Source organism: Manis javanica, chromosome 14, assembly GCF_040802235.1.
Source record: "Manis javanica isolate MJ-LG chromosome 14, MJ_LKY, whole genome shotgun sequence".
NCBI lineage: Eukaryota > Metazoa > Chordata > Mammalia > Pholidota > Manidae > Manis > Manis javanica.
Genome location: NC_133169.1, coordinates 15,135,119 through 15,151,706, shown reverse-complemented (window position 1 = coordinate 15,151,706; position 16,588 = coordinate 15,135,119). Strand labels below are relative to the sequence as shown.

At 35.3% G+C, this 16,588-nt stretch overlaps 1 protein-coding gene across 5 annotated transcripts in view; it reads left to right on the top strand.

Annotated features, from left to right (window-relative positions):
- The window catches only part of LYPLAL1 (lysophospholipase like 1), a 122,354-nt gene that overhangs the window by 73,692 nt on the left and 32,074 nt on the right, over positions 1–16,588 (top strand). The window contains exon 8 of one of the 5 annotated variants that reach the window (XR_012125212.1): positions 8,221–8,332. The exons of 3 other annotated variants lie outside the window; for them this stretch is intronic. Coding sequence is in view for 1 of the 2 variants with exons in the window: in XM_073221948.1 (XP_073078049.1) it covers positions 8,221–8,309 (89 nt within the window). In the remaining variant the exon portion in view is untranslated. Of the gene's footprint in view, positions 1–8,220; positions 12,561–16,588 lie in introns of those variants that run through there. One more of the 5 variants, XM_073221948.1, reaches the window with a different exon arrangement.

The following is a 16,588-nucleotide window of genomic DNA, read 5'->3' as shown; positions in this document are numbered from 1 at the left end:
CAGGGAGACTGTCAGATAACAATAGGTAGCCTTCATTCAAAGTTTACCGTGTGTCAGGCATTGTGGTAGGAAACATTATTACTATTTCCAGTTTACAGGTTCAGAAATAAAATAGGAGCACTGAGATTTGCAAAGAGGCTATCTGAATACAGCCCAGGGATGTAGTTACTTTGTACTGCCTCAGCCACTGTTTGCTCTGATTCTGTTTTCAGCATCCAGCATAGTTCCTGGAACACAGTAGGTGCTCAGTTTATGTTTGTGGAATTCATAAATGAATAATTAGATGAATAGGTAGGATTCCAGAAGTCGATGGGGAGGCCAGAACTGTGCAGGTAGTTCAGTGAGCTGGTTGAGACGGCCATGAAAACAGTGTTCTGGAAGGTAAAGAAAGAACTTTTTCACAGGGTATGGTTGACATGTGACTTGCAGTGTGTATGCACATGCATGCATGCATGTTGTGTGTGGGTGTGTTCTTGTGTCAGCACATATGAAAGTTTTAATAATAGATAAGGTCTATACTTAAAAGTGAGATTTAGGTATTCTATTCCAATTTATAGCCAAACTAAATGTGCGAAACTATAAACTGGCAAATAAGGATTATAATAGGAAATCTTGGCAGTTGCTCAAGTATGCTTCCAGAATAACATCATAATATTTTAACTCTTCATATAAGGCCTGGAATAAAGTTAAATTACAGCATTTTCTCCATAGGTGCTTAACCCAGAAATTATAGTTGAATCTGTTCAGTTGCTCATTTTGATATGGTCGTTGGCCTTTACTCATCAGAGAGTAATCACTGGGTTTGCAAAAGATTCGTTAAAATAAAATATTTTTATTTACAATAGATAAATATTTTTAATATTTCAGCTTTTCCACTATCATTAAACACTTGCCAAACAAAGACTCCAAATAGGAAAGAACAAGTTGATGTACTCTGAAATCTTGAGGTCCTGGTTATAAGGCATATGGGAAAATATAAACTGAGTTCTGTAACATACTACCCTACAGTTTTGTGTTTCTATGATTTTCATAATGTACTTCTGAAAAATAATCACTGCCAATAAAACTCTGATATTACTAGTTCACCTGTACATCTTTCTGGACATAAGAATGGCAGTGTGGATAAATTAGTATACTGTACCATGAAAACAGCCTGGAGGAAATAGAATACATAAATATGTGCATATTAAAACTGCATGTTTTTAAATAGCCCATGGGAAAAGGCTTAGAATTATCAAGGCATAACTTTAAAATGAACCTGTCCATAACATAATGATAGACCTAGATTTTCACAATTTTAAAAGATGTTCTAGGTAATGTACTGGGGCAAAAATGCCTCATATAATGGCATAACTATGGCCCAGATATGCAGACATATGCAGATTGAGATGTACAGATCCAACATATATTTGCATATAAGCTAATTATCCTTTTCTTTTAGGGTTATTTGGAAACATATTTTGTTCAAAAAGTTATTTCCATCTAATTTCCATCTTGGTATTATAGTTGTTTATATTTTAACTCTGTGGTTTTAAGTTATGGAAGCAAATTCCCCAAAACTGAATATTTCAGATATGAGTTCTTATAAGTATTACTGTTCTCCAATGAAATTATATTATCATTCAAGTAATGTTTATCAGCTACAGAGAGAAAACTGTGGGGTAACCTCCAAGAACTTAGAAAAATGGGTTGCCTTGTGGTAGAAACTGGTTAGATGTTTCAAATTCTGTTCTATCTTCCTGTTCATACAAGAAAACTAAATTACCTTCTTCCAGTGGAATGTGAGCACAAATGATGTTCATCAATTCTAGGTCTGGTCCTTAAAATGTCCCTGGGATCTTCCATGATGTTTCCTCTGTTAACATGACTGTATGTGAAGATACCCATGATGGTAAAACCACAGATAGAAGGATACTGGATCCCTGAGTTCCCATTTGGAGGAAAACCACCAGCGAGATCTCATCCAACCTACATAAGACTATAACGTGTGAAAAGCACAGTTTTATTGTATTATGTATTGAAATTTGGAGCTGGGTTATTGTAACACTTAGTTTTAATTACCCTAACATATACAGAGATGTCTGCATCAGGTGGGGTTGATGGTGAAACAAAAACTTAAATTATAAGGCACCAGTGTAGCAGTTGGGCATGAGCTTTGTGGATACAGAGCAGACTGATGGCTAGAAATTCTTACTTTATTGAGCTGTAAAATCCAATTACACCTAGAACCCAAAGATTAAAAGATGGGACTTTGAGCCACATTGGCCCAGAAAAACTTCTCAGCTTCGTAAAGTGACTTCTAGGAACTGTCAGTGGAAGTTTCCACCACTCACTATCTGAAACAAATGAAAAACAAAACCTGAATTTATTGCTTACTAAGAAAAGGAAACTTGTCCTTGTGAGTTATAGTCTATGAGCAAAGAAGAGATACGACCTTATATACATAGTGTTTGAGAAAGAAGCATTGAGTTCCAGAATTGGCAGATTTTCATAAACAAGTTGGAGATTGATCTTTAACTGAAAAATGAATAAGACTTTGTTGACTGGCTGTCTTTCAGAAGGGTGTACACTGGAGTGAAGGTGTTGTTGATTGGCAGGCTTTCAAAGTATGATTATAATTCAGAGTTGTCTTTATGAAGTAGGACAGATTTAAAACCAATGCAAGTTGTTATTTCTTGCTATAGCCGAAGAGCAATCCGTCTTTTCCAAGGGGTTAGGAACTTTTTTATTTTCAGGTATAAAATGGAATTAAAAATGAATATTACAAATGGATGTACATAGTCCCGAAACAGTCACTATTAAGTTGAGAGAGAGGGCACCAGAATGAGGGAGCCCAATAAAGCAATCTAAAGGACTGTGTCTGGAAAAGAACATTGACTAGTCCCACTGACATAGAACCCACCAGGAACAAATAGGTCAGAAGCCTTAGTTTTTGAAGGAATCTTATTGCTAGGAAGCCATGAATGTAGATTTTTATCAACTGCAGGCCTCCAACCTTCCATGACTACAAGGTTGGCATGTTCCCCAATGTCTGCCTCCAATGAATCAAAGAAGAAAAATAAGGAAAAATGTCCTGGAGAGCAGAGCCAGAGGCCATGGAGAATGATGGAGAAAGCACTTCCTTCCAGAGAACAGAAGCAGGCCGTATTCCGAGAACTTCTTCCCGGACTCAGTAGGAACCCTCGCAATGCCTGCCTTGATAGATTTCGCCTCTGCTACGGAATAGTAACTCAGGTGCCTTCCACTCTCTTTTCTGAATGGGACATTTTAATGGTGGTTTATCTGTCCCTGCTGCATCACTGTACATAGACTGAGGACATGTAGTCCTCAAGAACTTGACCCCCAGTGTATCTCTCTTTAAGAACTTTTAGAGAATGACACTCTACAAAATAAATGTATGTATCTAAGAAGAAGGATACAAAAATAAAGGGTGAGGAAATAAATCAATGAGGTTTTGTTGTTGAAACTACAGAAGTATAGTTGTAAAAACAAATTAATATAGTTTTAAAACTAAAATCTCATGATATTCACAAGATATTTGGAGCTAGACCAGTAGCAGTGGACATTCAAACAGTGTTTGGCAGAATAGATTTTTGCAGCATTTACAGTTTTTCGCAATCAGTCTGCAGTTTGGGGCTTTAAACTGTAAAAGCATCCCAGTCCCGTGTGGACTAAGGAACACCAGTGCATGTCAAACCAAGCTTCTAGACCATCTGTCCCACATTTTAGTACTCTTAACAAAAGCAGTCAGGAACAGGGAAGAGAATCGGTCGGAGGGGGTTCTGACCTCTTGGAGTCACATAGTTTGACCACAGGTTTTGTGCTCCCTAAATAGGAGGTCTCAACATGGCTTTACATTTATTAATTACCTAAGTTCTGATCATGGCTTCAGATTTCAGAGAGCAAAGATAATGGCTTTCTCCACTGCTGTAAACTGAATGTTTATATCCCCTTCATATGTTGAAGTCCTAATCCCCAGTGTGATGTGTTTGGAGATGGGGCCTTTGGGAGGTAATGAGGTTTAGAAGAGGTCATGAGAGTGAGCCCATGGTGGGATTAGTATCCTTATAAGAGAAAGAGACCAGACCTCTCTGTCTTTCTGCTGTGCAAAGATACAGCCAGAAGGTCAGCTACCTGCAGGTCACGGACAGGGTTCTCACCAGAACCTGACAATGCTGACATCCTGCTCTTGGACTTCCAGCCTCCAGAACTGTGAGAAATTAATGTTTGTTACTTAAGCCACCTATGGCTTAAACAATGGAATTTCGTAGAGCAGCCCAGTCAAGCCTTCTACAGAAGGGTGATGGATTTTATTTATCAACAAATTAAATTCATGGAAATGCTTGGTTTTCTTATAATGGAAGAAACAACAGAATGGAATTTTTTCTAACCCAGCAGCAAAGGAGATAATTTAGAAGGTTGGTGTCTGGAACACTTGCCTCTAGGAATCAATTTTGATCAGAAAATGAAAGAGGAATTAAAGTGTTTTGAGATACTTGCTGTGGTCTTACTCTCAGAAAGAAGCAGTAAGATTGAAAGCATAATAAAGGCAGACCAGGTTCCTTAAGCTGAAGGAAGAAAGAAGTTACCTTATGAGAAATGTTGAGATTTTAGGCATTTGCTAGGAGGCAGATGTAAAAGCAAACAAACAAAAATGAGATCTGGTAGTATGGGCTAGAATTTTAGAAAAGGAAAAGGTGTAGCTACTTAAAATAATGTGGGGAAGGGAAGGGAGTTTTTAGTTGCTTATATATCAGAAAGAATGACCAAGGATCAAGAAATCTACCAGGGCAAGATCTCAGAGAGCAAAGAATTCTTCTCAGACTGAAAGGAATCCCCCCAGAGGAAACAGTCAGAAGTTATTGATACCGATCCTTTCAAAGTTACTGGTAGAGTCAGTAAGTGCAATTGGAAAGCCAGGCATTGAAGACCGAGCATTATTAGGTGACCTTTGTGGTGACACAGCTACAGTGAGTGGGGGATGAGTTATTGCCTATGCACTGAAGGAACACGCCCAATCAGGAATATAAAGGAAGGTACAAGGAAGTTAAAATATGGAAGGAAAGTCAGCCAGAACAATGATTAACAGTGGGCCGCATTACATGTAGGTCTGGTGGGAAGATACCTCCTGGATAGAATTACCCAACTTCCGCCATTCATATAGCACAAATTATTTAAGCCCTGGAAAATTTCAAAGTGGAGGAGGGATTCTGCCTTTTGGAGGCATGGGGGAGAGACAGACCCTTATAAAGAGAGAGGCCTTAGGAAGCTCACAGCCCTTTCAGTGAAGAATATGTGCAAAGGGATTCTCCAGCTGATACACCTGGAGGAAAGGTCTGTGTAAGTCAGCTTTTATCGTTCCAGCGATTCCCAACAGAGGCCACGCAGCAACCATGATACAAGTCTAAGGAGCCTGTTGTTGTGAATTTATCATTCATTCATTCATTCGGGTTTAGATCTTTAGAGGGAGCTCATTTTCAGTATCATATTACAGTTCCAGAATTACAAGTAAAAAGGGGAAATCAAGTTACAACTTCCGGAGTCCTAAAGGAACCTCATCTATTCTCAGCTGCACTTCCTGAAGGGATCCCAACTCTACCCAGACACTGCAGTGACAATGATAAACAGAGGATGGTTTTCACATTTTAATGATTGTGAACTTCTATTTTATATTATTTTAATTTAACATAAGGAGATTTTTACTTTATTCCCTGCAGATTTGATGATGAAAGTGACTTTTTAATCAAATTTGAGGCATCTCTAGGTTGACCCACGACAGAGCATCTTTATTGTATCATTTTGTTTTATGCACTTGCTGTGGTAAGCAATATTGAGCTACATGTCTCAACATAATTTGAAATAGGAAATAGAGTAAGGAGAGACTTTGCATCCTAGGATAAGATGGGTTTAAAGTTCATCTGATTAGTAATAAATTTGACCCATGTCAGCATCTTCTGGTGATGAAATCTAAACTACACAGTAGGGACTGCAGAGGATAAACCAAAGAGGGGGTAGGGCTCCACGAAGACAGGAGCTGCACCGTCATGAGGGAATCTCCTCTGTGTGCATGTGTGTTGGGGGGTGGAGGGGAGGTAGTTATACCTCTGTTTATTTCAGGTTTAATGGTTAAGAAATGAAAACACTGGAGAACGTTAGAAGAGCACTATTTTTTCCTTTCTCCTAAAAATCTTATGCTAGCTTAGCAGTCTGGACTGTTTGCCCGCTGTCTTCTTGCTCCTGCAGGAGAACTGAGTCATCTGATGGGTAGATGGCCTCCATGATCCATAGTTCTCAACTGCGTGGAACTGATCCCCTGAAGGCAGTGAGCTCCAGATCAGTTAGAGGCAGGAATCCTGTCCTCTATTTCTGAACGTTCCGGTAGGCAGGCTAGCCCAACGTCTAGACTTGAAATGGGGCAGCAAGGCCCTTTCATCAACAGATCTAAATTCGTGTTTTCCAATTAGCTTTACTAGCACTAAAGCTGACATTGCCATCTCCCTCAGGGTCTGATTTCTCAAATGGATCTGCACATGACAGGGCAGGAAATATATACTATTTACTGCTTCTCTAAACATCAGCACTACCCCTGTGCATCCTGTGTTACTGCCCCAGCTTGGGTGGCTGACCCCAGAGCTCCCTCCCTTTATGACAAACAAATGCCTACCTTAAAAGTAGACTTAACCCTTATTTATATTTCCCATAAAATACAGGAACAGCATGTAGTAGAAAGGTCAGAAATCTGAAGTGAGGGACACGTAGATTAGAACTCTGGGTCCATCATGATGTGAATGTGGACTCTATGAACCATCTTTGCTGACCTTGTTTATTCTGACAAGACCATACTGAATTTTAAGTTAGACACATAAAAAAAGCACCTGGTACTATGCCCAGTACAATATGTTCAACAGTAGATTATTCTTGTTAGTATAGGTAGTGACTTGTTAAGCAAAAGCAAACTTTTGAGATAGCATATACATTGTAATGTAACAGTGTACTTACAAATGTTAGTTCCTTTTAGGTCAGTCTTTGCTCCTGAAAAATGAGCATTAGAATCCAAACTAAAGAAGCTTTGCTGTATTTGTTAAATAAATGTGCAGTGTAAAAACCTTATAAAGGAACGTCTGTCAAGGGAAATTTGTAAGTTTCCTTACTTGAGAAAGATCTAATTTGTGTTCCATTATTTATGATAACATGTTTGAGATCAGGTTTGAGATCACGTTGGGTGGCCCAGCTCTTCCTCCTGTGCATCAGGAATGTTGGGCACTGCATCTTCTTAAAGCCAAAAGTAAAACCTCTTCTCCTTCTGATCCAACTCAAGATGGAGTTAGAGTGCATTGGAGCAAAAGTGGAGTAGGGATATGAACCAAAGCTGGGCTTTGCCTGCCTTCTAAGGTTTATCATGTGACTGGTAATCAGGAAAGCTCAGTAGAACCAGCTCACTGCATCTGGGGTAAAATGTATGTAGAGTTATAAACATTGGCACTAACCTCAGCTGAGGAGGGGCACCATGTTTATTCTAGAATATGGCATGATAGCGATCCAACTTCTGCCTATGATTTATTTTTTAAGACTAAAAATCAAATGACCCACGTTAGAAGGCTTTTATTAAAACCTCAGGAATGTAGTGCTTATTTGACTTTTAGATGAAGTCAACCAGAAATGTAGGTGAGTGAAGGGTAGAGAAGGTTAAAAAAAACCCTCTTGTTAACATCAAATCAATTTTAGAGATTTTGTAATCTTTGAAAGAGTGATATTACTGGACAAACAATAGTCTCTCTATAAAGAAAACGCTATATCACTTCTCAAAGTATTTCTTAATATGCATCTAAAGTTTCATTGTTAAAGAGTCAAATTTTCCAAATCAGAGAAAAGTATTACTTCATAGTTCCCAAGTTTCCAATCACTTAACGTATGAAACGTTGCAGCTTAAGAATCAAACGCTGCAAGTGAAAAGCATCTGTTTGATGTCGGCGAGGTCTCGGGCAAATTCAGTGTTAAAAAGACTCTTTGTGCTGCTCTTTGAAAATATATCACTTTATAATAAATCTCTGGGCTCTGACACACTCAGTGATGAGGTTTGCTTAATAGACTTATGCAAGCAGATCTGTTTGCTGCACCTGGCTCTCTGGGAGATGAAAGTGGCAGATTTTAAAATCTAAACTAACACACCATTTCAGATTTAGGTGCTGACCTAAGTATCTTTATTTTCTTTACATTCAGAATACACATTCTCAGAAGAGAGAAGTCTCCTGGCCTATCTGACTCTATATTTCCTCTCCATTTCTGCAAAAGAAGATACTGAACTGTAAAAGAGGCAAGGAATTTAAACTGCTGACATATTAATTATAAAAGTTTCTGAGACTGTGTCATTATAGCACACGGTTCTGAGTTTGCTGGTACAGTTATTCCAGCCACCATGGGGGCCAGATGATTTACACAGAGGATGCATTCAGTGTAAAATATTCTATTTTATATTTGCCTCAGGACATGAAAACCACAGTAAAAATGGACATTTTACTTAGTATTGAGTATCATGAAGATGTTGGACACCTAAAAGTAACACACTTCTTTAAGAAAGTTGTATTATACATTCACCATGGAACTTTTGGACACCACAGATAAGCACAAAGGAAGTGAATCCCACCACTAGACGTGGCCACTTCGGCATACATTAATCTCTTGTACACACACACACAAATATTTATGTAGGGCTTATTTTTAAAAAAGTAACAAAGACAACTTGATATATCATTCAAGAGAGTAGTTTTATCATGTAATAATATGTTAAGAACATCATTCAATTTCTCTCTCACTTTCTGTAGTATATGTGTATACACACATGTATTCATTTTAATGAGTGTGTAATATTCCATGATATGGCTATTTCACAATAAAACCATCATCCAGCCAAATAACTAGCTAATCACCAATGACTTACTTATACCCCGAGGCTTCTTGCCTATTTTATTCCCTTTCCCTCCCTCCAAGGAAATGTCCATTATCATGAGGTTTCTGGGTTTATGTGTATCATTCCCTTCCTGTTTTAGAAACAAACTGTACACACACACATGCACACACACTCTCTCTCTCTCACACACACACACTTGCACACATGCTTATGAACAGACACAATGCAAGGCTTATTTTTCCCAGTATCTGGGTTTTATAAAAAATAGAATCTCTTGTTTGTGGCCTTTTTTCTTTAGTCACTTAACATTATGAATTTTTTAATGTTCATCCACATTTTTTAATGTAATTCATTCTTGTGTAATATTCATAGTGTTAAAATACCACTATTTATATGCATTCTGCTATTGATAGACATTTGAGTTACTAGAGGTGTGTGTGTGTGTGTGTGTGTGTGTGTGTGTGTGTGTATGTGTGTGTGTGTTGCTCTTACAGACTTCACTGACATGCATATTCTTGTGCATGTCTACTGATTCATGAACACAAATATCTAGGAGTGGAAATACTGGATCATAGATTATACTAATGTTTGGTTATAAAATAAAATGTTAATTTTCCAAAGTGCAGTGCTATGACACTGTACTTTAATTAGCATTCCTTTCCTGACTAGTGAAGTTGTGCACCTATTCATGTTTTTAGAATTTGGGTATTTTCTTTTGTAGAGTTTGCTAATATCTTTTACCCATTTTCCACTGGCTTTCTTCTTCTGTTTATTTAATTGTAGGAATTTTGAGTAATACATTGTGAGTTTGTTGAAAAAAATTGGTAACAAATATTTTCTCCCTTTAATCCTCTGGCATGCTGTTCATTCTCTTTATGGTGTCCTTTAATGAACAGAAACTCAATTTTAATTTAGTCAAATTTATTATGTTTTCCTGTTATTATAGCTAGCACCTTTTGTGTAGCACCAATTTTGTTAAATAAATATTTTTGCTTACTCCACAGTAACAAAGATATTTTCCTGTGTTCACTTCCAAAAGTTTAAGCTTTATTACCTTTTACAGTTAGGTCTACATTTTATCTAAAATTGATTTTTGTGTATGGTGTGGTAGGATTCAAGATTCAGTTTTTCCGTATGGATATTCAGTTTACATAGCAGCATGACTGAAATAACCATCCTTTCCTACCATACTGCTCTGTTTCCTTGACCATAATCTAGTTGCCATGCATATATGAACCTGTTTCTTTTCCTCTGTTTTCTTGGCCTAGTCTTATGTCAATGGCTGAAATTATTAAATAGTACATTTTTGTAATGGGCTTTGAGTCTGGTAGCAAAAATCTTCCAGCTTTGCATTTCTTCTTATAGTCTTGTTTATTACAGACTCTTTGAATTTACTTACAAATTTTAGAATCAGCTTGTCAGTATCCACTTAAAAAGTTGACATTTTGATTGTAATTATATTAAATGATACATTCATGTGGAGAATTGATGCCATTACAGATAATGACTTACTTTTCATGAACCTGGTAGATATTCTTCCTTTTATTTAAGATTAGTTTCTCTTAATAATGTTTTTAGCTTGTATAACTGTTTACTTTTAGTTTTTAATGTAGAGATTGTGTACACCTTTTATCATATTTATTTAGAGGTGTGTGTTGTTTTTTTATGTGGTTGTAAATGCTTTAAATTTAATTTTCTCTTTGTTGCTGGTGTATAGTATTAAAACTTGTTTTTATTTATCTGGTATATGGAAAACTTGCAAACTTCACTTAATATTTCTAATAGTTTGCTATACATCTTTGAGTGATCTATATTTAAAATAATTTGTATCCAAAAATTGCAATTTTTCTTCATTTCCTATTCTTCTGCTTTTCATTTGCTTTTCTTGCCTGTTGCCTATTGATCTCCAGTTCAATAGAGTGACAAGGGTGGACAACCCTGTCTCCATCCCAATATCAAAGGGAAATCTTTCAATAAATTACAAGCAAATATCATGTAAATATTTTATCAACATGCTTTGTTATATTAAGAAGTTTCCTTCTGTTCCTGTACTCTTAAGAGTATATACCATGAGCGGATATTGAATTTTATAGTTATACATGTATATTATATATGTATATATTACATATGTATCTATAAGGATGATAAAAACAAAAGAATATCTACATGAAGTTTCCCTTTTCTCTTAATGTTATAATCTGCATCGACTGAGTTTTGAATTTAACTCACTTGGTCATGATGCACTTACCTATTCCTTTTATGTATTGCTGGAGTTGGTTTGCTAATATTTTCTCTAGGATGGTTTATTTTCACAAAATAAATTTATAATTTTCCTTTCTGTAATGTTCTTATCAGGTTTTTCTATCAAAGTTTAATTGCATCATAAAATGAGTTAGGAAATGTTCCTTTTTTCCTATTTTCTGTTAGAGCTTTTATAATATTGGTTTTATTACTTCCTTAAGTGTTTGGAAGAATTCACAAGTGAAACCATCTGGGCTTATAAGGAGTTTTCTTTGTGGGGAGGTTATTTAATAACTGATTCAATTCCTTAATAGGTGAAGGGCTATTTTGATTTTGTATTTATTCTTGTCTTAGTGTTGGTGTGTTTTTCAAGAAAAGTATACTTTCTATCTAAATTTTCAGGTTTATTGGCAAAAAGTATTTGTATTTTTCTCCTATTTTTAATATCTGTATAAAATGTAATAATGACCCTTTTACCAAAAAGCTAATTTAAACTGCCCCACCTTAATAATCAATATCATTAGTTTTGCTAATTTTCCCTTTGAAATAACCATCTTTGGTTTTGTTAATCCTTCTGATCCCACATATGTTTTCATATTTTAATAATTGTGTTAATCTTTATTATTCTCCACTCTTTTCTTTGTGTTTCTTTTGCTATAAGTTGTCTACTTGTTTAAGAGAGATATTCAATTATTGATTTAGTCCTTTCTTCTTTCCAATATATATATTTAAGGCTGCATGCTTCTCTCTAATTATGGCTTCAGATCTGTTCTACAAGTTGTCATGTTGTAATTGCCATTTAATTTAAATTGTTTCTCAATATCCATTGTGATTCTTCTTGATCCATGAGTTAGGTAAAAGTATATTACTAATTGTCCAAACATTTGGGGATTTTCCAGCCATATTTTTGGGTAGTTTTTTTTTAACCTCAATTCCATGGTGGTCAGAGAATATATGCATGATTTCAAGCTTTAAAAATGTTTGAGGTTTGCCTTACAGCCCAGCATATTGTTGCTTTTAGTAAATGTTCCATGTACACTTACAACAAATGTGTATTTTCTTATTATTGTAGTTTATCAATTAGATCAGTTTTCTTAATGTCTTTTTCAGATGCTCATATCATTACTGAATTTTTTGGTCTGTTTATTCTAGTTTATCTTTCTAAAATACTGAATTAAAGTTTTTTGCTGCTGTGATTGTTGATTCCTCTATTTTTCAATTAGCTTTGCTAGTTTTGGGCTCATATACATTGAGGCTATGTTAATAGATGCATACACATCTAGAATTGTACATTCCTGGATAGTTGATATTTTTAGCGTTGTAGTTTCCCTTCTTTAAAGCAATGTTTTTAATGCTTTAAAATCTGTTTGATTAAAATATCTTCATAATCATTTTTTAATTACCATTTGAATAGCATGTCTTTTTCTACCTTTGATTTTAGTCTATTTACTTTATGCCATTATTAATATATTTGTCTGCATCTCCCTATTTATTTTCTATTTATGTGATCTTTACTATAAAATTTCTTCTCTCCTTTCTTTCAGATGAAGCATTTTTTTAATTCCACTTCCTTTCTGTTAGCTTATTAATTACATATTCTTTCCTATTTTCTTAATGGTTACTCTAGATGATGCAATACAGATTCTTGGTTTATTACAATTTTAATGTGGACTAATACTTTTGTTACTTTCCTGACAATACAAAGACTTAGAACACTTTACATTACTTATACCTCTCACACCATTTTTTGCTATTTTTGTTATGTATTTTTATTCAATAAATATTTTAAACTCTGTAAGACATTGTCATTATCATTATTTAATATAGTCTGTATTTAGTTTATATTTATGCTTTTAATTTATCATATTTATCCTTTTAATTGCTCATCACCTCTTCATGCATTTCCATATTTCTATCAGGCTGTTTCCTTCTACCTAAGGTCCTTTTTTATACAGTTTCTTTCCAGTTAGTAAATTGGTGACAGTTTCTTTAAGTTTTGTATTGGAGAGGAAACTGTAGTAGATGGTCTGAAAATGTCTTTATTTTGTTTTCATTTTAAGAATATATACTGCACAAAGAATTCTGCATTGGCAGAATTTATTTTCTTTCAACACTTTGAAGATATTATTCAGTTGACTTATACTCTGTTATTCCTGTTGAGAATTCAGTCTCCAGTCCTATTGTTTCTTTAAAAATAGTGTCTTGTCTTCCTGATATTCTATTAAAATTTTTCTCTTTCTATTTGATTTTCACCAGTTTTAATATGATGTCCCTAGTTGTGAATTTCTTTTATCCTACTTGGTGTTCAAGGCACTTCTTGAATTTCTGGTATTAATTCAAGTATTATTTCTGTTCCATTTGCCACTTTTTCTCCTTATGGAACTCCAATTTTATCCAAAATCCTTTTCACAGTGTGCCATATACTTTTACCCTCTTTTCTGTATTTTTCTTTTAATTTTTAACTCTGTACCTTAGTGTGTATATTTTCTATCATCCAGTTTGCCAACCCTTCTTCAGCTACATTTAATCTGATAATACAACCATTTATTAAATTCTTAATTTTGGCCCTTGAATTTTTACCTTTGGAATTGAACTTTTCTCCTTTTATATATATTCCAATTTTCTGCTGGATTTCCTGATCTTTCAGTTACAACTATTATATCATCTGTCTCTGAAATTCACTCCAATATTCCATCTCTTGTGCATTCATTTTTATTTTCCTTTTTTTTTTTCTTGATTTTCATTTATTTGTTCTTGTCTTTAAGAATTCCTGATATTTCAAAGGAAAACTTGAGAAATAATTTGATGCTTTGGATGATATTACCTTTCTCCAGAGGGTTAACTTTGTTTCCTTAGGAAGTTAGCCTAAGAAAAAGGTATCATAGTTCAATCATACCTTAAGCAGATTTAATTAATTTTTAGTCTTTGTGAGATTTTTGTCCATGTACAATTGGCTTCTAGCACTAGTGTGAATCCCTTCAAGGATGTAAGTTGTATTTCTCATGTTTAGCAGAGTCCTGCCTCCTTGGTATTTTCCAAACTAAAATTTTTATTCCCCAGCCCAGTAAGACTGAGGGAAGCTTTGCTCACCTTAGTGGCTTCTTCACTCAGCAAACATCTTGAGGAGAAAACTGGAGAAGAGTGTTGCCCTCACCCCTCTGCTCTTCCCTGATTCTATCTTCTTCCCTCAGGTTCATGAAGCCTTGGTAATTCCCCACTGTTTGCGAACCAATGTTTAAATTTGTCCAGTGTTTCTAGTTGATCTCAGATGGATGATTGCGCTGCCATAAGCTAGCCTGAAGCCATTACTAAATTTTTAAATGTGAATGAATCAATGAAGTACTTCAAATCACAAAGCAAAAATATGATAAGAATGATATTATGAGGTATAACCTGAAGGATTTAGAGAACAGATCAAGGAAACCTAACACAAGAATACATTCAGGGTAAAAACAAAAATGCATGAAGAAGGTAAATAACTTAACATGGGAAAATCACCAAGGAAGAAACAATTTTCTCTATGTTGAAGAAAGAGCTAAATCTAAAGTTTATAGACACACAACATCTTCAGGACGGGATTAGACAAGAAACATCTCGTTGTATTCTGAACAGAATTTCTGAACTCAAAGGCTATAAAGAAACACCTTCTAAGCTCCCAAGCAAAGGAACTTACCAGCCATCAAGGAATACAAATTAAAACCACAAAGAGATGTCACTTCACACTCACTAGAATAGTGATAACAAAAAAGGCAGATAATATCAAGTGTTGGAGGAGATGTAGAAAAATGAGGACCCCCATACACTAGTTGGTGGGAATGTAGAATGGTGTGGCTGCTTTGGAAAATAGTTCAGCAATTCCTCAAGAAGTTACACATGGAGTTACTATATAAACCAGTAATTCCCACTCTTAGGTATGTAGTAAAGAGAAATGAAAACTTGTGTCCACATAAATGCTTGTACATGAATGTTCACAGAAGCATTATTCATAACAGCCAAAAAAATGGAAACAACTCAAATACCAACTGATTCAGTTTAATAAAATATGCTATAACCATACAATGAAATCATACTGGGCAATAAGAAAGAATGAAGCACAGATACATGCTGCAACATGGATGAACTTCCAAAATAGTGTAAGAAGCACCACAACTGTCCAAAATATGGTATGACTCCATTTACATGAAATATTCAGAACAGGCAAATCTACAGAGACAGAAAGTAGATTAGTGGATGCCTATGGTGGGGACAGTTGCAGGCAAATGGGAAGTGACAAAATAGATATGGAGTTTGTGCAAGGAGATGAAAATGTTTGAAAATTAATTATGGCAATAGCTGCATATATCTGTGAATATAGTAAAGCTATTGAATTATATATTTTAAAGGGATAAATTACATCATATGTGACTGTCTCAATAAAGCTGTTATCTAAAATTAGTGACCTGGAAAGAATATTAAGAAGTTACCTACAAAAAATATAGGCATATCATTGAAATACTGAGGGATAGAATATAGTAAAATAGCACCTGTAGAAAAGCAAGATGAGATTATAACCCAATAAACTTACGTCTAACCAAGATGCCATTCACCTTTCAAGCAAGAGTTGAGACTATGCAAGGACCAGGGAGTAAACATGATTGTTACTGCCTTTTCAGCTGCTTTAGCAAATCAATTACAAAATGATCTAATGTCTTGTATACAATAGGAGTTTTTTTTTTCTTTTATCATCCATATATAATTGGAACTGAAAGTACTTGGTTAATATGAAGGGTGCATACCAGGGAGGAATGTGTTTCCTAATACAGTGATTCCGGGACATAGACTCCCTCCATCGTGGGCTTACATTCTCCCGTCATCTCACCGTTATCATCCACATTCAGCCAGTCTAGAGGAAAAGGATCAGACACCTGCTTTTTAAGAGCATTAGCTCAGAAGTAATAAACATCACTTCTGGTTGCATGTCATTGGCAAGAACTAGTCATTTGTCCAGGACTATAAGGAAAGCTTAGAAATGCTGTTACTTCCTGGATGGTCACTTTCCAGTGACAGTTCTTCTGTATCGTTGGAGGAACACAAACTTTGTTGGTCTGCTTCATGTCTCCTACCTACCATACCTGACAAATATTTGAGAAAAAATAGTTATGCTAATCAATAACAAGTGAACCAGAATAGAGACTTTAAGACAGAATTAACAGAGATAATAATATAAAGATAGTATTGGAACTTAGTGCTTTTGAATGGATAAGGGATGTGCAGGATAAGTTCATAGCAGGCATTTAGAAAAGGGATTTACTACAAGAAAATTATGGTAGAACTTTAGAACCAAAATAATGGAATCATATTAGACAAATTTAGATGTTAGGTTAATTACTATGTAAAGGCATTCCACATATCTTTTAGGGAAGGAGAAAGGAAAAGTGAACATATTTTAAAACATCTTTT